The 24,587-nt window shown below is 39.5% G+C and overlaps 1 protein-coding gene across 2 annotated transcripts in view; it reads right to left on the bottom strand.

The window, feature by feature from the left end:
• Window positions 1–24,587, bottom strand: part of lrrc38b (leucine rich repeat containing 38b) — a 51,817-nt gene that overhangs the window by 17,956 nt on the left and 9,274 nt on the right. The window contains exons 2-3 of one of the 2 annotated variants that reach the window (XR_015106410.1): window positions 20,228–20,276; window positions 12,576–12,721 (exon numbers count right to left, since the gene is read on the bottom strand). Coding sequence is in view for 1 of the 2 variants with exons in the window: in XM_086149989.1 (XP_086006115.1) it covers window positions 1,237–1,864 (628 nt within the window). In the remaining variant the exon portion in view is untranslated. Of the gene's footprint in view, window positions 1–1,236; window positions 1,904–12,575; window positions 12,722–20,227; window positions 20,277–24,587 lie in introns of those variants that run through there. The other variant, XM_086149989.1, reaches the window with a different exon arrangement.

Here is a 24,587-nt window from a genome sequence, read left to right as displayed (position 1 = left end):
ATGGTTTTACACCTGACCCAATTTCTGTTCACATATGGCGTGTTTGGTCAGCTAAAATTCTGCCTTCACATAAAAACTATTCTTTTTATCACATCCCTGTATTTCATGCTACTTTATTTAAAACATATTTAAAACAATATGTTCTGCTGTATAAACAGCCGTTTTCACCTTCAATTCTACGAGTAAACTGAAATAACATAATGTGTGAAATACTAACTTGATCTAAATACAATAACAGCACGAGCTACTAGTCATGCGAGGCTGAAATGTCAGATCTGTTTATTTTTACCTCGTTGGCTCCCATGTGCTGGCCTGCAGTTGCAAAATCCCATTCCTCTCTATTATTAAAGCCACTAGTAAAGTCACTAATCCTTCTCTGTTAATACATGACAACAACAAAAACACAATGCTTCTGACAGGAGCTGCTGATATTAAAGTCCAAATTACTGAATTATGTCATGACGATGCAGAATTTTCAAATGAGATGTTTACAAGTGTGAATTATCACAGCCCTTTTCCAGTTGAGACCGAGTGTCTTTATATAAGATGATCCTTCTGTTGATGAAAAATACCCAAACCCTCGTGATCATCATCTTATATTTTTTCCTAGATATGAACATGCATCTGAACTCATGGGCACACAAATAAATACATCCACACACACCTACACACACTAAAACTTCATCTCTGTTACCTAACCCATCCTCCAAAATACTGTAGGAGCATGGTGATAGGTTATACATTAAATGTGGAAAGATGTGCATTTCTCATCTAAACCAAATAAGAGTAACATTTCTGAATTCAACAATCTCACAAATGCCATCTGTTGCGTAACGACTATAGAAATACATGCAACAAATTGATTGATTTGACATACATCAACATGAATACCTGATTTTTATGAAAAAAAAATGAAAACTAAAATTCTTCTCATAAACCCGACATGTTTTTTGTACTAAATTGTACACAGCGGTGCTATGCTTTGAGTTACAGGACCAATCTGAATTTGTATCTGAATTTGTGTTTCTATCATGTCACGTTACAAATACAGTCTCACACAATGGGGGTGGAGGGAGAACGGGACTAAATTAGAACGAGGGAGGGGGTTCCCTCTCCTACATAGAAAATATAAATAGACCGCAGCAGTGTTATAGTGATGCATTGGCCTAAACGTTTGTTGTGCTCAGTTCTGCTCAAGTCATACACATGAAAAGCAAATGTGATTTTGTCACCTACCGTTTGGAAGCTTGTGACTGTTCTCTATTAGCCACGCAAACAGGTTGGCAAAGTTGCAGTTGCACACCCAGGGGTTGCCCTCTAGCCTCACCACCCGCAGGGAGGGCAACTGACTCAGTGCCCCCACCTTTAGGGTAGATAGTGCATTACGCTCCAGTTCTAGTTCCCTTAGCGAGGTGAGGCCCAGGAAAGCATCCTCGCTAACCATGCTCAGATATGGGTTGTTACCGAGGCGTAGTTTGATCAGGCTCCGGGACTCCCCAAATGTCCCTTTTGGGATTTCAGTCAAATTGTTGCTGCCTAGGTCCAGGAAGACCAGCCTGGAAGACGTGCTGAGTGTCCCTGGTTCTATGTGGGAGAGGGAGTTGTTTCTGAGGTCAAGGTAGACCAAGTCACTATACAGAACCAGGAAGTCTGACGGGATGCGGGGTATCCAGTTGTCAGCTAGCAAAAGCCTGCGCACGTCCAAGGGGATCTCATCGGGTAGACGGGTCAGTCCCCTGCCACTGCAGTCCACAGTGTGAGGATCTGGGCATAGACAGGTTGCTGGGCAGTTTTCCCCCAGGGTCCACAAGACGGAGGTCAGAAAGATGAGGATAAGCTGGAGCCACAAGACACATGGCAACATGGTCAAGGGGATGAAATGAGTTAAGGGTTAAAGAAGTTTAGGGTGGGGGCATACAGGAGAGGGTGGACAAGGGGAGAGGTCAGAGGGCAGGAGATCAGGACAAGGGAGGGGAAGAGGAGTTTCAAAGGGTCTGACTGAGGCTCAGTTCTCATGAAGAGGCATCCTACTATCGCTGAGACGGAAATCTGAAAGCGCATCGGAATGGTGAGGTAGCAGAAGAGCCGCGAGTAGATCCAGGAGATCATGTAGCAGGCTGCCCGGATTGAATGGCAGACAAATGACTTTGAACAAACAGAGAGAGGCCGGTCGTAGCGAGCAAGAAAGTCGGAGCTTAACCGAGAGGGGAGGGTAGCTTAAGAGAGGTGAAAAGAGATAAGAAAACTGGGGCTGCTGAGAAGCCAGGGGAACAGACGAGGGAGAGGGAGGTGGAGGAGGGGTCCCTGTCTGCCACGCTACCCCACAGTTGATCTGGCAGCGCTGACAGACAAAGACAATATGGTCTCTGACACAAAAGGATAAATGGAGCTGTGATTCAAGCATGATAAGCAAAGAGTAACATCGTTGCATCCCTCCATTAGTCCCGTGTTTGAGTGTGGAGAAGCCTGATGCTCAGACGCGAGGAAGAGAGAAACCCACGGAACATCGCTCAAGTGTATGGTAAGGTTATCCCCCTTTATTATTTTGCTTGCTGAGCTCCCACTGCCCTGCAGCGTGCTGTGAAAAGACAACAAGGCTGTCCTCTTGCGCTGTCCTGCAGGGAATTAAAGGCGTGTCGCCGTGCGAAGGGAATCCAAGCGTCCAGAGAGCGTCATGCGTGTGGATCGGTGTGCTGAGCTGCACACAGCCCTGCCAAGCCAATGTCTGCCTCTGATCTATCCCTTGCACTCACCCCTCTCCTTCTTTCGAGGGAGGCGTGCCTCAACCATGCTATCAACATGTGATGTCACTTCCTACAGTGTGATGACATTATGATCGGTTCTCGGCCAAAAAAGGAAATCCGTCAAGAAAAAATATATTTTGTATTTCTGAGGTCTCTCAGAGTAATCTTGATCATGTAAGAGATTTTTGCATTTGCTAGATGCGCATTAATAAAATGATAACATTTTCTAAATGGTCTTTTTTTATAAGTATTTCCATGAAAATTTCATTTTACTTTACTTCTTTCAATTTAATTTTTATTTCTACTTTACCTACTATATTATCCCATTTATTGTTGAGAAGAGAAATATCTCAGCCCAAGTGGTACAATGAAAGTGACAAGTAAAGTCACTTATTCATAGACATCACCAATTCTTTATATTTTGGGTTAGAATTTGTTGGACAAGAAATCAGAAATATCAAAAAATATAATTTAATCAAAGCTACCAGCAATTAACCAATTGTTATAAATGGCAAATGTCAATAGCTGCAATAAACCTAGACATTGATAAATTATTATTTTCTTTTACTGACAGCCAACTAATACATATTTTGATATTTTGTCTTTACACACACACATATATATACATATGTATATGTGTGTGTATATATCTATATGTGTATATATCTGTTTATCTATAGAGAGAGATATATCTTTATATATATATTGATACAATTTTGTTGTGGACAATAAAAGAAGGGATTTACGAAAGTCTCAGGCGTGAGAAGACAATCAATTCAGAGAGTGTATTGAATTCCCTGAATGCAATTTGATGCAACAGGTAATGCAATTCGACCTGGGTTGTTCCAGGGGGACGATGGATTACACCAGCCGAGGACGGGTGGGGAGTCTTCACTCTCATGGATTGGGTGTCATGGCTGTTAATTGTGCATTTCCAAGTAAGATAACATACACACAGGAGATCTAATACCTTGACCAAGCAATAAGGTTTAAATCACTCCGTTCGTATCATTCTGTGCTTGAAGCATCGACTGAAAGTGTTTGAGTGTAGCCGTGATGACTTTCTGTCAGCAGTAAGACAGATAAATAATCAATAGGAGATTTTCTCAAAATCAGCATCTAATAGTTGGAAAGACTAGAATTTGAGACCACTTCCAACTGTTTCTGGCAAATATCTTCAAAATTGGATGGCCAGATTCAGCTTTGCTGCTGTTGCAAGTGTCATATTATTGTTGTCTGGAAGGGATAAGGTTTCCTCACAAACCCTGTCAATGGGTTGCAGAAGAGAAACATTAATACATTTTTCTTCCTGATGTGGCACTTTTGCTGAACATGGCTGCAAAAAACAGAGAGCCTTGATCAGCGTTTTATATCGGTGCTATCCCAACAGTTTGAATTTGCGGTAAATACACGTTTGCTCTGCTATTGAGTAACAGGTAAGTTGATACACTGAGTCTTACTACGACTTGAGAAAAAAACATCTTCAACTTTGGTAGACATGCCCTGGGGTGGCCAAATCAGGGGTCAAGTTTGTAACAGAACATAAAGCAGTGAATCTGCAAATGCTACGACTGGATGACTGGGAATCTTAACAGACGGCACAGAATTACATAATGTGTCTACATTTATCCTCTCTGTCAAAATTGTCAAGCTGGCCTCCTTGTTACAGATTTAAAACTGCCATGGGCTTGATAAAGACTTTTGCTTCCAGATTTGTAATCCAAGGTTACAGCTTTCGTGTGACCTTTATAATTATTTTGTTCAAAACAAGTTAGATATGTTTAAAGCAGTTTCTCTCAAACAATGCAGTCCTTTTTTTTTAAACACATGACCCTGACAACAACCAGAGATGCGTCATGAGTCACAAGTTTCTTTGGACACATTGAAACAGCACAATTGTAACTGAGCCAATTTGATCAATTCCCTCTATTCATTGCCTGCTGTCTTTTTCTTCTTCTTTTCCTTTTGGCTTTTCCCTTCAGGGGTCGCAACAGCCGATCAAACTTCTCCTTCTAACCCTATTCTCTGTATCCTCCTCTCTCATACCAACTATATTCATATCCTCTCTCATTACATCCATAACTCTTCTCTTTGGACTTCCTCTAGAATCCTGCCTTGCAGCTCCAATTCCAGCATCTGTCTTTGAACATGTACTGTTCCTCTGATAGATCCATTCCTTATCCTTTCCATCCTGGTCACTCCCAAAGAGAACCTCAACATCTTCATCTCTACAACCCCTAGTTCTGCCTCCTGTCTTTTCGTCATTGTAACTGTTTCTAGGCCATACAACATCGCTGGTCACCTTTCCATTCATTCTGGCAGATAGTCTTCTTTCACATAGTACCCCTGACACTTTTATCCACCCATTCCAACCCGCTTGGACCTGTCTCTTCACCTCTTTTCCACTATGCTCTGGACTGTTGACCCCAAGTACCTGAAATCCTCCAGCTTCTTGAGCTCAACTCCCTGTAGCCTCACTGTTCCACCTGAGTTCCTCTCATTCACACACATATATTGTGTCTTTCTGCGACTGACTTTCATTCCTCTCCTTTCCAGAGCATACCTCCACCTCTCTAGATTTTCCTCAACCTGTTCTCTGCTCTCACATGGAATTCAGCTTATATTATGGACAGCTATGACTTTAATCAGGTCCAGCTGTCTGGGCAGATTATTGTTATGCCTAATGTTTGAATATTATCATGAAGTCTTTCTCTAAAAAAGGTGCATATTTGGCAGGATAGCGCTTTTTCCACTGCTCCATTTCTGTCATTTGCTTAATTGCTGCAAAGCTGAGATGGAATAGACTTGCATATAGGCCTACTTAAAATGGAGATGCTCACATCTGAATGCAAGTGGAGCACCAGGAGATATAATGGCCATTCGGCTATTCAAGGGAGTCATGCAGATGCTAAATCCCCAAATGGGATCCTGTAAGTCTCTAGATGGCTTTTTAGTGTGAGACAATTTGGGTAACTGCTGGGTAGCTTTACAGCCGTGGACATTACCATCTCGACATCTTTGTCATCGTTCTTGTGCACGATGAAGGCCCTGTATCCCTTTTATTGCAGACTACAAGTGGCCATGAATTTTTATAACACTGTCTGATTGTTAATTAAAAAACTGAAAGGCAAAATATATCTTAGTCTGACTTTAGCCTTTGTTAATTAATCATCACCTTCAAATGCGCTCTCTATGCAAAATAATGCTCAAAGCAATGATAAATTATTAACATTTTTTAAATCATATGTACCCTGCAGATCACTATTTGAAATATAATGGAAATATTTTGCCTCTCAGAAGTTGCGTTGCTAAAGACTTTACAATAATTACATTTGTGCCTGAAACACGATGTAGACAATGTTGTTAGACTTAATTATTCATATGAATACAAATCGCCTCCAGAGCAAACACACTGTGGCAGGAGGTAGACAGCTTTATCATAATATAATAAAAAGTAATAAGTATGTTTGTATCTATAATCATAATAATTCACATGCAGTTAAGAAATTGTATCTTGTGTCATGTTTCCAAGACAAAAGTATCTATAAGTAACATTTCAACAAAGTGTTTATAAACATATGCATGCATGAAAACATTTATACTTTGTGAATTACAGATTAAGGATAGCTATCTCACACATTGATATTTTGATATGATATTTTGTTATGATTTTTGTTCGGTAGTTAACTTTCAGTTATTATATCTGTCTAATAAAGTCAGTTAATTCAGAGTGGGCTGTTGGCTCTCAATAATGAGCTTCTTTGCTTGGATGGGCTTTGACAAGTAAATTTGATCTCAGTTAGCATTTTTTTGTTATATTGAACTATTAGGTGTAACCATATACTTCTGCATGTAAGCACATGTAATTTGTCGTTTATATCTTTGTGCCTGTAACATGGTAAGTGCGATATTAATACCCGATAGTGTCACACATTAGCATCTCAATATGCGTTTTATGTTGTGATCGGTGGTGTCCACTGCAGCTTAATCCCTGCTAATTTACGGCTAAAATTAACCAACTGTCCAAGCGCAGATGCAGATGGAAGCAAATCAAACCCCTGCCAGGTAGGGATTAGATGGAAAAGGAGAAAGTTCTTTGTGGGCTGTAGGAAATGAAAGAAGGAGCACCATGGTGGACTACTTTTACCTCAATAAAACTAGATATCCTATCATTTCACAAGCTATTTCATTTCAGTTATTATATTTTGTGAACATCACAGGTGTAATCTAAATACATCGTGATTTCAGTTCCGAGTGACAGGAGGGTAAAATGCAAACAAAATGAGAGGCAGGGATGGAAAACAACACAGTCAATAGTTGCTCCAGTCGTGCAGTGAATACATATGGGCCCACAGTGGGGAGTCCCTCCCTACAGATCAGCCAGTGTGAGAGAAGCTAAAGCTAAACACTCTCCTGCTGTAAACTAAGTACAAGCCATCAATAAATGATGAATGTCAGACACAGCATGATGTTTGGCCTGGAAAACAAACTACTGTCCCATACATTCTTAGGCACGGTAGGGCAAAAAATGAGGGTCAGCATGGTGGAAACACAGTGAGAGGAAGAGTAGGGGATGTTAAGGGGTGTTGCTGCAAATGTCACTTTGTCCCTTTCAACACTTCTCGGAATGCAGGGAAGATGTGGCAGCAGCTGTCATTTCTTAAGCCATCCGGTGACATTTGGGATTCTGGGCAGCTCGCCCTGAACTGGGACAGAAAGTAGGAAGGAGCACAGGGGTGTTTCTTTCCAGCCAATGGCAGGGCGGAAGGGATCACTCAGTTGCTGTGTGTCATAGCATCAGTCAAACCGGACTCATGGGGTATTCTAAACTTTTTTAGCCCTTACCATTTACTAATGTTAGTGGCAGTGTTGGCACAGGCCATTAAGCAAGATATGAATAAATTATATCCAGAAAAATGTATTACTTTGTCGATCATTCGTCTTGAAGGACACATGCACAGTAGAACGTCTTTTTTTTTGCACCTGTGAATGGCCAATTTTCGGAATCTAATGCTGTCTTTATTCTTTCATTTTTTATTGACCATAAATGTGTAGTTTACGGATGAAGTCTCACATTACCTTAAAATGAGGATTTGCTTGTTTCATAGTGGCTAAAAATGAACCACAAAATATTCTCTTATCCTTTTCTACCCCAGAAATGGATTTGTTTCACTTTACTGTTTATGACATTACAACACCATTCTGGGAAAAAGAAACAAACATATAAAAATGATTCATCTGCTCTTTTAGCTTATAACTAGACAACTCTGAATCTTGATTATGTGGAAATTGTCCATTTTCTTTTCCTCAGCCAAAAGCTGGCATGGAAACGTTTTGTCTTTAGGCACCTAATGCATGGAATCATTTTCACACCAATGTAATGCTGTCATATAATATATTGTTTCCATTTTATCTTGTGCTGTTTCTTTTTCTAAGACTGATCAGCAATCTCTGGGAGATTTGCCCAATTAAAGACATGCTTTTAATTTATTTTGTCATTTATTTATTTTCTCGACTACTGCATTTTTACACAGGACACGGGGGAAACCTAATCCCATTAGCAGCCTTTTTCACACAAACCCGGTCAATCTAAACAGAGGAATCCAACTACACATTCTTTATTCAAATAAAAGCAATGATTTACAGCTTCATCAACAGGAATTGAGCATTTTTAGTGTATAGAACAAGCCCTTGAGGCATTACTTGTACTAATTGAGTAGTAGAAGTGTCTAACAGACACTATTACGAAATCTTTAGTATGTAGCGTCACCACTGAACACACACTATTTATCAGGGACCATAAATGACATTGGTGCACCAAACAGTGTACTTCTGGTTTACTTGAACAAAGACCTCAGATTTGTGTCATGAAGGCTAAAAGTATTCCATCATTTAATTTCAAAAGACATGCTATCGTTCCCCTGTGTTCTCAGCACAGCAGAATCTAAAGAAGTAATTTAAATGATCTATTATTGTTATGTTTTTGCTTGATACTCTGGCACAACAATTTCCTTCGGGATAAATAAAGTTGTTCTTATCTTATCTTATCTTATCTTATCTTATCTTATCTTATCTTATCTTATCTTAAACAATATGATAAGAACATTTTGGTTATTATTAGGCCAATAAGATATATATATATAGGAACATATGCAGCACAAAAACTAAACAGAACCATTCTTGCTAAAGTGAATCATGGTTTATAGATACCAGGATGCTTTTGCTCAAGCCTTACTAAGAAATAAGACCTGTCCTCCAATGTGGAAGTACATTCCAATGAAAACTGTACATTTATTTGGGTGGTTTACTGTCTGATAAAGTGACGTAATTGCTCTCCGTCTTCTCTGTAACATATTAGTTGAGCGTGGGCTCAGCTTTATTAAAGCCATTAGGCTTCACTTCATTCTTTGCACTGAGTCCATCAGGGCCAGATGTCAAGTGATTATCTAATCCAGATATACCACGATTATCTGGAGAAAACACTTTGAAGCAGCAGATACTCTCCAATTCCATAACATTAGACTATTTTTAGTTAATCCCTTCCCTGGTGTTTGTAAAATCCACATTCCGGCATACAGTCTTTACTCCAAGGAACTCAAGTGTCTGTAAAATAACAGTTTTCTTGAGAGAAACAAAAAACGAGGCGCATTCGAGTGCTTGTAGAAGTAGGTGAGGGACCGCAGATTGATTTGCCCTTTGTTTTACATTTATATGTGATGTCATTCAGTGTTAGTCAAATGTTTGAGGCCCAGCTATGGGCCCCTGGGCTTTTAAAACAACTCCAAAATGGCAGAATGTAGTCAAATAACAGGGCAAACACATTTATCTCAGAGGTTTAATGCTACATCAGGAAAGGTATCACTGTTTCTAACCCGGAAATTCCTGTTTTTGTTTTTTTAATATCTGAGCACAGCCACTCTGAAAGGGCCTAAGCTAAATCAACTAGAGAATGGGGAAGTTGGACCTCCACTTCTGCTCCTTCTGTATTAACTCCTGCAGCCCACAGTGTTGCTTGATTCCAGCTGTGCGCAATTACGTTTTTTTTGCAGCCCAAAGCAAAAGGTAATTGGCATGGGTGGAAAATTTCAAAGTAACTAGTGACAAGATATTGTCTCGATACGATGTTCCAGATAAAACCTCCAAGATAACAAAAGCTGTTTCTATTAAGTGCACTGTTGACAATCAGCAACAATTATGTAACATCATATTGAAGATGGATAGATTGATCAGAGAGATGGATGGAGATAGCATGAGTATGTATAACGTTATGCTCGCGTTAAACCTTGTTCTAAGAGGTGAATGGACTTCTTGGTCAGAACTGATTCATAACAAAGCAAAGAAACTGTATATATAGCGATAATCATTTCAAGAAAGGATAAAATTCACAACCAATCAGAATTTTTTACATTAAGTTTAACAGTTGTCAAATTGTACTGGAGATGGTTTGAGATTTCCAGTTTGATCAGTCCCACATATTTTTGGGGTGCATGTGTGTGTATGGCATGGGATGGCGGGCGGGGGTTGAAACAGCACAGTGAGATTAAGGCTGTCATTGGTCATTGTTGCTTCTGTCGCACTTCTCCTGTCAGCTGTCAGTGATTTCTGTCCACCAGGAGGAGGAGGACCATGACTGAACTCTTGTAAACTCATCTCAAGCCTCACTCCCTGGATTGAAAGACAGCTGTACTGACCCTCAAGCTACTGCAGTGGCGGATGACATGCAGCAATGCACTGACATACAAGAAAAACAGACACACGCACACACCAACATACACGACAGGGTCTCAATCCACTCAATTATCAAGCACAAATCTTGGTGTGAAATTACATATACTGAGGAGGGATTCATTATAAACAGCAAGATGTAAAATTAATTCAAACCAACTGTGGCTGCAAACATGACACTGTATCATTCACAATCAGCCCATCTAAAGGTTTCCATCATTGATCCTCAGCCAGCTGGCTGCTTCACAGTGACAATCAAGACAGTGTGATGCCGGACACCAAAAAAATATAGCAGCTCAGTAAAAAAAAAAGGCAGAGAGACACAGAGACGTTGAAAGGAAAGAGATGCAAATTGAATTGAGAAGCAGGGAGACGGACTCAGAAACATGTAGGCCAAAATAAGACATGGCCACAAAGATGCAGTCTTTTTTTTTTCGGAATTTGCCTTGTTTATAACGGCTCACGTGCATTGCCACTTGAGGAGGAGTGCGCCCTGTCAGCACAGGACTCGCCTCTGACTTGTCAACGGCAACACACACCTCCCTATCCTTGCCAACTGCCAGACCAAATCAGATGGTCTGCTGATCGCGTGTAGCGAATTACCAGGGTACAAAAAGAAGCTTCAGCTCCCTCCTAGCAGCACTTTCAAAGAAAATGTTTCTGTGGATCAGGTTTTAGCTTTGCCCTAAGATGCATGGATCATTAAATATATACATTACCTACTGCATTACTTTTTGTAATGCATTGTGATTTTTCACATTCTTCAGTTGAAATTAGTCACACCCAGAACATTTATATGTCAGCAACATATAACAACTCATTCTATTTTCCCTGTATGGTACCTACAAAAAAAAAACATGAAATATAATCCATAATAAAAAAACAAAACAAAAGCAGAAATGGTGATTATTTTCCCACTGCACCAATTGATGGTTATACAGCTGCTAACTCGACTTGCAAATCTATCGTAGACTGCACATGTTTATCAGCAAGAAAACAAGTTTTTGTATCTTGACTTTAAACATGCAGTGAGTACTCAAAGTCCTCTCTATGTATTTGGATAAGAAGTCAAGTGGACTGAAATATAGGATATTGAGAACTTACATTCCAACATGCCTACATAATGACAAGGGCCAAAAGATGTTAAATTGACTGGGCAAACTGATTTTTCAGTCCACAGATTATTAAATGTAATATTGGTACAGGGATGGATTTCCCCCTTCCACCTCTGTTGCCATTCCTTGCCCTGCCAGGCAAATCATCAGCTCTATTGCCACCATGAATCATTCGAAACATTCAAGACCCATTAGATTAACAAGGGTACTTGATGAAAGGAAGGGGCCACACATAAGTATTACACAGCTGCTTGGACTTCTTTCTCCACACAAAGCAGCAGATCATATTCTCTACTGTTTAGAAAAAAATATCTAAGCATTCACATTTTTGTAACCGATATAACTTTGTCTGAATTGTACCTGAAGCTTGACTTTTCATGCCAGATGCAACACTAGCAGTGCTATGTACATTAACAGCCATTTTGGGGGGTCACTAATAAAATCTAAAAAACAAACCAAGCACACAAAGTCTTACTAATAAAATATTGAGTTTTAAAATCACGAAGCACAAGGTAGATTGAGCCCAAAGCCTTTTTTGACCTTACTAGTGAAGAAGGTTTTGCGTCCTGATTAATTGTTAACTAGTTGGGTTAAACCATGTACTTCCTTCATTTTACCCAAACTTGGAAATTTCTGAGCTCCCAAATAGTAACTAGTTAAATGCTGAAAACAAAATGCAAGCTCAAGAGAAAGCTTCAAGAGAAAGCAAGAGAAAGCTTCTTTTGACAATACTAGTCAACAACAGATATACAGAATCTACACTAACTAAAGACAGAGGCCAAAATGATCACTAGTTGTAGAGATCTTTCTCCAGTGGTGAGCATAGTATGACCAACTGTTCATGTAGAAATAGATGAATAATTTTACTTCTGTGAGTTTACTATCACATCGATCCAATTCAGGTGTCTCTATTCCTATCTATCCATATGATGGCTAAGAATTCCAATTGGTGAAAGTTGATATTGTTTCATTACAGATGGTTTATCCTTACCTCATTGCCTATATGCTCTCCTGCTGTTCCTCTCCGGCAGCAGATGCAGTGGCCTCCCACCGTCCTGACGTGCTGCAGCAGCATCCGTCATCTATCGTCCACAGCAGTAAGCAGCTGTCCTCTGCTCCCCTGCTTGGTTCCATCACCTGGTTATGAAATACAGACCGACATATTAACCTAAGATGGAGAGAAATGTTTCCAAAATATCAAATTGTACAGAACAGTCTTTGAAACTTCACTTATTAAAATTTTACCTTTTAAAAGTAGTCATTTATCATACATTGTGGCAAACATCACAACTGAATCTTAGTGGTGGTTGTTTCATTGATAACATCACAGCAGATGTTGGGTCATTTCCTTTAATTTGCATGTTTTGGATGCATTGATCTTGCAAAACAGCTAGTATTATCACAAAATAAATGATTCGTTTAAATATCGATGCATATTTACTCTGTATATCTGGAAGGAACTCAGATCCAGTAAGTGTTTCTGTGAATCCCACTGCTTCTTATTGCGAGATGTACTCGACCTCCCACAACTGTCCATGTATGATACCATTCTAGAAAAGTAAGTAAGTCAACTCATTGCCAAGGGGTGCCAACATTGTCTCAGGTGGTCTAGGTAGCATTGTATTTTCCTCCATTATCCGATTAGCCTTGGCAGCTGGCCTTCAAAATATGGCCAAAAAGGTCACAGAGTATGGATCAATGATGAACAGAGGTCAGAAGATAATGTACGGTTGACTAACTCAAAAAGTCAATTGAATCTGTCTTCTGGACAGTTCAGTTGATCAAAATTCATCCATGAAGCTATCAGCTAGCTTTACATTGAGCAATTTAGCATAAAATAATTTATTTCAAGGTCAGCTATTTGAATTATTTCAGTCAAATCATCCCTGCCTCTGTCTTTTTTTTTGTGTTTTTTTCCAATCGATTGCTTTTTCAACACCCACGAGATCTTCAGATCTCTGAACGTCTTTTCATGGAACGCCTCAAAGGATAAAAAAGGCTCCCATTTTTGGACAAAAATAGTTCTGTCTCCACAGCATTCTTTGCTGGTATTCTAAACAGACACTATAATGACTTTACCTGTGTTATTTCTGAAAAATAATCTTTGTCGTAGTCTGCAATGTAAATAGTTAGCAAGAGTTTCAGTAGGTACAGGGCATGGTAGTCTGTGATTCAGCAGTGTTTGGTAACCCCCACGCATACTTTCCTCAAAGACCCAGCTAATCTTATTTGTCTCTGATGCAATCCTTTTAATTTTGGGACATGAAGATGAGCAGCCAAGCTGCAGTGTCACATCATCATCCGGCAGCCATTGTTTCTGTCATCTTTTTGTTTCACCCTGCAACACACAACAGACACACACACACACACACACAACAGAGGAACTGAAACCAAGGACAGGCTTGTACACCCCGCAGCCCTCGGGCGTGTGCACTTTCCACTGTGTGGAATTGTGGAACAGTGCTAGTGGAAAGGGCAATGTGACTGGCTTTCCAAGTGAAGCCGTTGCCCTGAGTCCATCTATTGTGAACATGTTTTAGACCGAAGAAAGGAATATAAGTGCTGCTCGTGACAGCAAAATATACTACAGGAGGCACAGACGGACCCATGAGCGAGGATTAAGGGAACATCTGTTTCTAATGCAGCTCCTTCACCAGAAACAACAAGACAAGTGAGCTGCTTATGCGAGCAAATGTTGGAGAAAAGTCCCATGTGTTTATTGGATAATAGACGACAACAAATCTAAATATAGTCCCTCAGATTCACTGCTTCAGAAGAGTGGAGTCTTAGTAGAATGTTGGTGCACATATATATTTGACAGAAATATCTCCAAATCAACTGCCCATGCTCTGATTGTTCAACACAACAACTATTATGACATAAGTCAAGCTTGAACCCAATAACAGTGATCGGTCGTATCACTTTCCATTATGAACAGACAATAACAAGTCAAGTGAATCACAATGTTTTATTTCAGGGAAATTGTATTGTGTGGTTGATTTGTCCCAAGATTTTTATGGCTATTTTGAAAGGGAAATCATTGAATCGTGAACACACTTTAATTTTGATTAGGGCCCCTTTTTCCAAGAAAATTTCACAAACAACATACAACGGTAACATAACCCACAAAATGAAACTCTCAAAAGAGATAATAACAATTGTGCTGCAGCAATAATGAAACACTTTGCAGCAATAAAAACATTTATAACTTATATAAGGTGTTGTACAATCCATTTAAAAGTTGCAAAGTTTCTGAAACCAGGTTTGTTGAAGTCATTGTTTGAGCAATGTGGGTTACCTAAGTATTACCGGATTGTGTAATGTACTTACCAGAATTGACATTTGCTGCTGGCCCACTAAGTCAACCACATTCTTAATTATTCATTGTAGAAATCCATTAGCATTAGAAACTTATTAGGTTGTCCTTGGATGAAAACCGTGATTCGCTGTTCTCATGTTCTGTGGCCTGTGAGCTGTCACACATTTCTTTCTGTCTGGAAACACCCAGAAGGATCAAAGAAAAAAGAAGTTTACCTGTTCCTCCATGTGTTCTGTTTGTTTGCAGCATCTTTAAAAATCAAGTAGGTGTTATTTTGAAAAGTCAAACTGTAGATAATACCAGCACTGAAATTGCTTTACTTTCCTCCACCTGTTACTCCCTGCTCATCCTGGTCTGGTATGAATGATGCAAAACAGGCATGATTCTACCCATCATTCCAGCCCTTAATGGAGGGCTCAGAGATTTGAGGAAACCACCACAGCTGATACTCTCAACATTTAGGAACAATGGTGTTAGTGTGACCTTCCCAAGATGTGGGATTTGCTCACAGATTCTATGAAGGCACATCTGTGGTGTATCCAGGGCAGGACTGTATTATAGCAAGTGACTAACAATGATACTCCACACCTTTTCTCTCAAAATGCCTAGCAAGCCACTGGTTTGCCTTCCGCGGTGGCTTGAAAGAATACTGGTGGAAAGCATGTAAAACATTGATCCAGTGAAAAGAAGCCTTGGAAGGATCTCTTTAGTCAAAGCTGGTCAAAGTAAGATTACATGTATTGGCCTAACAGGCTAACACATATAAATGGTCTAGGATAAAGACTTAAAGATCAATTCTGCAATAAATCTTTTCACAATAAGTAAAAGAAGGGATGAGAACTGAGGGGAATTTATATACATATACATATATATATATATATATATATATATATATGTGTGGATGTCAGTGAAATATTTTAGATAAAAATAGACACTAGATAGAACTCAGAAAGCTCAGAGTGCACCAATAAATCATAACTAAAACTGACTTATCTTAAGTTTATGACCATCCTTTAGTGTGTGCATGTGTGTGTGTGTATAGGTGTGTGATGTGTGTGTGTGTGTCTAATCCCATCTTGTGTAATTCAACTCTTAGTTAAAAATTCAAATTTCACTGTTTTAATTGAGGCATTAATTGATTTATCGACAAAGATAAAGTCTTTTGCTCCATTCCACTAGTCTGTCTCATTGCTTTGAAAAGCTACATGGCAGATTGTGTTTTAGAGAGAGAATATTTGTGTGTCAGAGCTTGGAAATCAACCAAACTGGTTCAGAGCTTACATCCATTTCATCCACTGCTTAAAAGATTTGAGAGCACAGTTTTCTCTTGTTTCATTCTGACTGAGGACGGGCTGTTAAAGCGGGACAAAAATCTGCCAAACTGTGCAGAGTCCGTTGTATGGACGTCATACATTTGGACATTTGGTGTGCTCAGTGACGGAAGCTCCCTCAGGGTTCAGACACATACAAAAATAGATGTGCTCTGATTGACAGGCTATTCTACAACCAGGGATTTTCAATGAGATATTGTTATTTGTATATTGAATAAGACCCTGTAGAGATGCATAGGTATTTTGGGCATAGCTGCAAGTGGAAGTCCCCCCTAAAAAATACATAGAAACAAAAACATAGCAAGCTGTATAACATGGATACAGTGTGTATGGACATGTGCAAAGGAATTGAGTGTAATCTGCTGATGCAGGGATGCAGTATCACATAATGCCTAATGACCTTGTCAGCTGCTACAGAGAGCACTTGATTGACAGAAGTTTCTTCCAGGCAGCTGTCTCCAAGATCCCAGGAGCTGAATCAAAATGATGGCTCCCCAGGATTGAAACAAGAAGTGGTATATTATATCATCTTGGATCAGGATTTGAGAACATTCTATATCAATGTGGAACAGACAAGACATGCTAATGCTAAATTACATTTATCTACGTGTGAGGTTAACAGTCCCTTGTCATTTCATAGACAGTGATATTCTTAATAATTTATCTAAGTCATACATCATCAGCTTTGTTTTGATTTGTGTCTAAGGGAACAAATATGAAACCATTTTCCTCTTGCTCAGAGCAGCCCAACCATTGCACTTTCTGTCTGTGTCACTGCCTGTCAGTACAAATGTAACGCAATTCAACGCGATCCAATTTGGAAAAAAAAAAAAAGATCAAGACTTCTCACAGTGTTTAGGCCTCCTCATATGTCCTGGGCATGAGGCTGTTTTGTCATGTCCACAGCTGCACACTACACATCAGCACTAATGTGTCCGTGGCACAAGCTCATGGGTGAAGGGGTCCAGCTGGGAGATGGCTAGAAATGATGACATCATTAGGTTTGTGTCACTGGGCAAACAGAGGGCTTGTAGCAAGGACCTGCTGGGTGGTTGGGGCTGAATAAAAGTCTGCATCCTGCTATGGGGCAAATCGTTATTTATGTCACACTTTGCTATCATATTTTAACTGGACACTCAGCTTTATCGACAATAAATATGGCTGTGTCCCAAGATGGATGCTAGTATCCGGGGTTATTGTGTGAAATATGTGCCTGTCTTTCAAGTTTGTCCAAAGACGATTAAAATTAGATAGGGCACCTATGCAGAGAGGCTTAGGGGTAATACTTAATTTAACACAAAGGCACATTAACTTTCAGATGTTGAGCAAAAAATATAAACACGACTGTTTCAATCGGTGTCATTTGAAGCAGGCAGAGATAGTTGCCAAGGAGATATGTCGTGAGCGTGAGGTGTGACTGGTTCATCAATGCCCACCCCCCCGCCTTCTCATCCCCCCTCCCATCCTCCCCTCTCCCTTTTCATGCCCGTCGTTCCTGCAACGTCAGACATCGTGTTTCAGTGATGATTGGAGGGAGATATTTTTGACTGTTAGCCTCCTTTTCACAGCTAGTCAGCAAGTGTGAGGAGATTCTGTCAGCACATGCCCTCTGGTATGCTTGCATGCATGCACACATGCACATGCACAACACACAAGCACGCAGAGATTTAACAATGCCATTTGTGTGGAATGTCAACATTTCATAAAATCAGCCACTGAAGCAGTATTTGGAGATGACGGATGGACAAGGGTGGCATTTTAAAATACAATCTCCATTAACATGTGGGCTTGTCAGGGTTGAGCTGAGCTGTGGACACAAACATAAACATGAATAAAAGATGCATGTCTTCAGCCTACTGTCCAGAGCTGCAGCCACACAAGAAAAGACACAACTCGTGTGACCCTTTTACATGGACCCAGGGAAAAATCAATTGGTAACTCTAGATGAATTTCAATGGAGTCATTCTTTAAATTTTCCTCTTCATTTGAGGAAACTGATATGCTGTGTCCCATCAAATACCAAAATTTGTCACATGGCCTTGCAGGTTGTATTGCATGTCTTTTTCAGTGACATGATCTATTTATTGTATCTACCAATGATTTCCTTTATTCCCTTCATCTTTATCATTTTGACTTGTTTGATTTACAGCAGCATTACAAAAAATAACTGCCAGAATGATTTTAAATGAATTAGGCGTTGGGTTCAAGAAGTGATGAGTTTTTCTGGATCTAATAACAAGCAAAACCGGTGTATTGTTGAAATAGCACAAATGTGACAAACCAGCATCTCACTTCAGTTTGTGAACCTCCAACCAAATCCAAAACACAAGTAGCACATATGAAATCATGAAGACCTCAAAAAGACCTGAATCCGCCCATCAATCCAGTCCAATTAAATTCTGGTGTGTGATATATACCATTAACTCCAGTGCCATCACTACATCTTTCTTTACAGTTTGGCCTTCATCTGACACCCAACTGACCTTAAATCTGTAAATCTGTGATTTATTGTCTATACGTACAGAAAATAAGACAGTTCTCAGGTTTCTATGATTTGTTCTCAGATCCGAGTCTACTAAAACTCTTTTTTTTCTTTTGAGCCCAGTTTCTTCAGGGTTATAGCTGAAACCTTGTTGGTCCATGACATGACACTGTCTTCTGTATTTATGTTCAAGCTGCCACATGAATTACAGGAAGAGCAAACATTTACATTATGAACATAAGAGGAGGATAGTGGATGGATAGGGGTAAGCGGTGATCTGAGCCAAATGTGCAGAGCCACAGCTGCAAGTACAATTCTGAAGTATAATTTTTATACATAATTGTCTGAATCTTTGACTCTATCCATCAGTGAAAAAGTGCAGATTTCAGATGCACAGGCACAGCATGACCTGAAGATTGGCAGAGAAGATGTTTCAAAACGGCCTGAATTTATCTGAATATAAATCATATCATTTGAATACAAGTAGCTTTTTAGTTTGTTTGTTTTCATAAGTGCAATTCAATTCAAATTCTTGGACTCTCATGTAAGCTGCCAGTGACATCCGATGTCTTATCGAGCGTGATCCATGAATCTGCATTTTAAGTTCCAGCTGCAACACCTCATCTCACATCAACAAGTGGGCGCTGGATATTGCGAGGCCAGATTCTCTAGTTGTATGTGTTGCTTTGCAACAGATATTTAAGTTTTTTGTTTGTTTTTCAATTTTCTAATTGAAACGTTCTTCTGAATTTCTTGTTAGTTGTGTAATCTTATTTTTGCCTCACTTCACTTTTACCATTATCAAATTTGGATATGGAAAGAAACGACCTTCAAGAAATCTCAGAAAGAGGCAATAATTTGTCCTGAAAGCAGTTACCAGATACCTCTCACGCTAAACAAGACTAGGTATTAAAAAATATATATATATATATTATAACAAAATATTATAAAATAAATTGGAATCAAAAAGAAAGAAGCTTGTATTATCAAATTTTCCTTATCATACATTCATGCATAGAAAGGCTTTTTGTTGTTGTTGTTCTTTTAAAAATACACTCTCTTCAGGACATGTGAGGACAGAACAGAACAGGAACCAAAGGACAGAACGAACTCTGGACCATCAGAGAGGCTATAATTAGGTGACAGTTGCTGAACCACAGAGTAGCTGAACCACAGAGGCATTGTGCACCATATGACATGGAATATTAAAGTCCTGCTGGTCCCCTCCTCTAAAAGTCCTCATGATTTGACCTCTCATCGATGAGAAAAAAAAAAAAAAGAAAATAAAAACCTCAGAGACAAATCACTCACATCAGTTCTGCTCCCTCCTAATGGATGTCTCCCAGGGAGGTGGAGGCAGCAAAAAGTTTCGCAATCACTCACACCTCCCCCTTATCATTCACAACACCTTCATGCCTGTCTCACTAAGACATTGCCTGGTGTGTGTGTGTGTGTGTGTGTGTGTGTGTGTGTGTGTGTGTGTGTGTGTGTGTGTGTGTGTTAGGCGTTACCTTTGCTGTGGGCGCTTCATTTGGCCATCCTGTCTTGAGGATTCACCTCCTTCAAGGGAGAAAAGACAAGCATCTATTTAGTGAATTACAGCATATTGGTGACAAAAAAACTGCTCTGAGATTTAATGGTCAGGATTCTGACCAACTATGGGTAAGTGAGCAGATGGGTGGCTGGCTGAGTGAGTGAATACTTGATTCGTGGTTTGAAGAAAAGAGCCCGTGAGTTACTGAGTAATTGAGTCAACAAGTGAGTGAGTGAGTGCTTGGGTGAGTGGTGGATTCAGTAAGTGAGCGAATGAGCAAATTTTTGGCTCATAGTTACAGAGACAACATGGATGGGGACTGAATGAGTGGGAGAGTGCTCGAGTAGGTGGGTCAATGAGTGATTGAGTGTAAACATGACTGTATAGGACAGTAAGTAGATAAATGAAGTGATCTGAGTGAGTGAGTGAGTGAGTGAGTGGTTAAGAAAATATGCTAGTGAATGAGTGAGGGAGAGAGTGAATGGGTGAAACCACAGTACGGTGGGGTGTTGGGGATGCACCCGTGAAACCCTGTGCCTGTGTGAGTCAAAGCCGTTCCATCCATCATCCTCCTCTCCACTCACCCTCCACCCTCCTGTCTCTGGGAACCACAGAGGGTGATAGATGGACTCCACTTGTTTATTTCAGCTCCACAGAAAAGCAGTTCTGGGGAGAAAAGCCTTGATAAAATATCACACGTGACGTTTTATCAAAAGCACCAGCAGGGAGATTTTGAGCGCAACAGCATAGAAAATACAAATAACACATTCAAAGCATCCAGTCAAGTCAAATCAGATTTTATTCATATGGTGCCAAATAATGACAGAATTGTCTCATGACACTCCATGTAGAGCAGGTATGGACCACACTCCTTAAAATGATTTACAGAAACCCAACAGCTAGGAAAAACTAGGAAAAACTGTCCTTTACTAGGCAGAAACCTTGGGCAGATCTAATCTGTGGGTTTTAAGTATCTTGTATAAAATAATTTCCAGGTAAAATACACTGTCCATCAAAGCCTTATTGACATTCAGTCATTATGTTTTTTTTTTTAAAGATTATTGAACTCTTGTCTTCATATTGCCTCTGCTGTGAAAATATTTTATTGCTGCTCAAAGATGTCAGAAATACATATATACTGTGTATAAAAATCAACAAAACACAAACCATTTCGCATAATGAATGCTTGTACTTTTGACACTTTTAATACGTTTTGCTGACTGTACATCAGATTACAGTGTTGTTTTTGCTCCAGGAACAGTCTTGGCTCAGAAAATCCATTATGGGTCAGGCTTCTGACCAAACTGTGCAGCAGCATAAACAAAGCCAGATGGCAGACATTTTTCAAAAAGGATGATTTAAACATTGACTGAGTCCATTTTATGGCATAAAGCTAATAAAATCACAATTAAAAACAATGACCTTTTCCTCTGAACATAGTTCACTTTTAACCCGGAGGTTGTGACATTTTGTTGAACTGCAAATAACACAGTATTTGTGTCATGACAATTAGTAGATTAGCATGAAGAGAGGAATACTTAACATATATTATTCAAATGATAGTTAATATCAGTATAATATATAATCAGTACTGAAAATAATGCAGAATATAATCACGATGATCATCTATATATATGATTTTTTATGGACATTTTCACTACAATGCACCACCATATTCATCATGCCAGCGTAGCAAAGTTGTTTCAGTGGTTGCCGATGACAATAAAAATCAGATTTACAAGTCTTTCAGTTCATGATATATATATATATATATTAAATTCAACCAGATCCAAGGCCCTCAAGAAGATAATAGGCTGCACATCATCACATGATGTCACTCATATGAAGTCAATCATGAGCAGATGAGACGGTGTGTCTGCCATGTTAATACTGCCGTCCTATCAATCATTCGCAGTTATTATAGTGATAACTGCTTGTTTGATGTCCCTAGTGGGGAGATTAAATGTGAGCTATGACCTTTCTTCGATTTCAGATGGTCCCAATAATCTGCAGGGACTCTGGGACACACCTCGCTGCATCCTTAAACATCGCCTCTGTGTCTCTACATCCACGGGGAAGATATTACGTCGCTGACATTTAACTGTCCGCTTTTGAATGATGTCCCACGTGCCTCCTGTTTCTCCTTGAACCTTTATTTCAGTTGCAATTTTGTTCATTGACAAATTCCATCAGCTCGGTCACAACAACAGAAAATAAGCAGTGAACTTGTCCGTTTAAACAATTCAGGTGGAAAGGTTCACTTTCTTTGAACCTACTCTCACAAAATAGAAAAAAATTACAAGTTGTCTAGACAGAAGAAGGACCTTGAGGGGGAATTTGTCCTCTCCAGCATGAGTCAGGCTGACCAGTTGTCTGACAGTGACCCCTTACGGACAAAAGTGGCACAGCTCATGGTTTGCAAATATTTTGGATGTTCGATCTTGTTCTCTCCCATCTCGGTGGTAATTAGTTTCCAAGGTTTTGGTGTTCGATAATGTCCTTTCCATCCTTTTTTTAGGTGTGACTTTCAGCTATTGTTCTGCTATATTGTTATTTTTTTAGTTTATTCATTTCAGATGTATTTTTATTTCTGATTGTCAAATATAAAAGTCTCCTATCTCTTTTTCCTCCTTGAAATAAAGAACTAAACTGCTATTTCTAGCGACTATTTGCAGATTTTTAGCTGATTTTTAGCATAATAATTCTTATTTCTTTACAAAATAATTTAAAACTAAACTATATCTTCTTATTCTTCTCCTTTCGGCTTTTCTCTTCAGAGTTCCCCAGAGCAAATCAACCTACTCCATCTAACCCTGTTCTCTAAATCCTCCTCTCTCACACCAACTACCTTCATATCCTCTCTCACTACGTCCATAAACCTTCTCTCTGGTCTTCCTCGAGATCTCCTGCCTGGCAGCTCCAATTCCAGCATCCATCTACCAATGTTCTACCAGTGCTCACTATTCACTATCCCTCCTCTGTACATGACCAAACCATCTCAGTCTGGCTTCTGCGACCTTGAGCTCCGCCTCCTGTCTTTTTGCCATTGGAACTGTTTTTAGGCCATACAGCATTGCTGGTCTCACCACAACCATTTACCACTGGGAACACTGTGCACTATAACCATATGGAAAAAGAATCAATCAATCAACTTTTAATTCTGCACATGTTTACATTTGTTCCAATAAATTCTGAAAGACTTAGTCCTTATCTTAAAAGTCTTAACCAAAAGCCATGTATTGGTAATTCAGCTCCATTTATGATTTCATATGACGTCAAAAATTCAACCTCATGCCTCAGTGTATCATTAACCCAATAATTTTCATCAAACAGAAAATTCCAGATGTTTTGTGCATCATTATTTAACAAAGCTCTTCAATACAAAGTTATTTTACAGAGCTCGTCAATACTCAGTGTGGATACTGGCTGTGGGTTTAGCTTCCCCAGCATGACTTTCCATTTATCTGCCTGGGAGCTCTTCAAAACATGTCAGTCAATTTACTAAAAGTCTAATTCAAAAGTTAATTGACATTATATATGTTGTTATATACAAATACATACGAATCGATATAGTAGTTAATGGACTGTTACCATTGTTTTTTATTTTTTTATTTAATATTTTCATTGTAATACTGTCATTGTGAAACTCATACTTACAGCATTCATGTTGATTGTATTTGCGCTTACTGTGAATTGTGGCCCTCAGACTGCCTGCTGAAAGTTCTTAAATCATCCATCTTTTGGAAAACAAAACAGGTTTGAAACAACAACAACAAAAAAGCCATCCTAAATAACACCTTTATGTATTTTGATATGCAGCAGATACAGTATTTGCTTTTAGAAAACAGAGAAGTACAGGACATGTAAGCTAGCTGTGAGACAGTAGTGAGATGTGTTGTAGAGGTAACAGAAAAGTTTAAGGTGGAGGTGGGACTCAGGTATCAGGGATCTTGGTTCAGCTCTGAGCTCCTTCCTGTTTGCATTGGTGATGGACAGGCTGACAGATGAGGTTAGACAAGAATCTCCATGGACCATGATGTTTGCAGATGACATTGTGATCTGTAGTGAGAGCAGAGAACAGGTTGGGGAAAATCTAGAGCAGTGGAGGTATGCTCTGGAAAGGAGATGAATGAAGGTTAATCGAAGCGAGACAGAGTATATCTGTGTGAATGAGAGGAACCAGGATGGAGCAGTGAGGCTACAGGGAGTGGAGATCAAGAAGTTGGAGGTTTTCAGGTACTTAAGGTCAACAGTCCAGAGCAATGAAAAGTGTGAAGAGGTAAAGAAACGTGTTCAAGCAGGTTGGAATGGGTGAAGAAAAGTATTGTGCGATAGAC

The sequence above is a fragment of the Fistularia commersonii genome, chromosome 7 (genome assembly GCF_037954325.1).
Source record: "Fistularia commersonii isolate RoL2024-O1a breed Wild chromosome 7, RoL_Fcom_v1.0, whole genome shotgun sequence".
Lineage (NCBI taxonomy): Eukaryota > Metazoa > Chordata > Actinopteri > Syngnathiformes > Fistulariidae > Fistularia > Fistularia commersonii.
The sequence above is the reverse complement of the archived record's forward strand: the minus strand, read 5'-3'. Positions and strand labels throughout refer to the sequence as shown.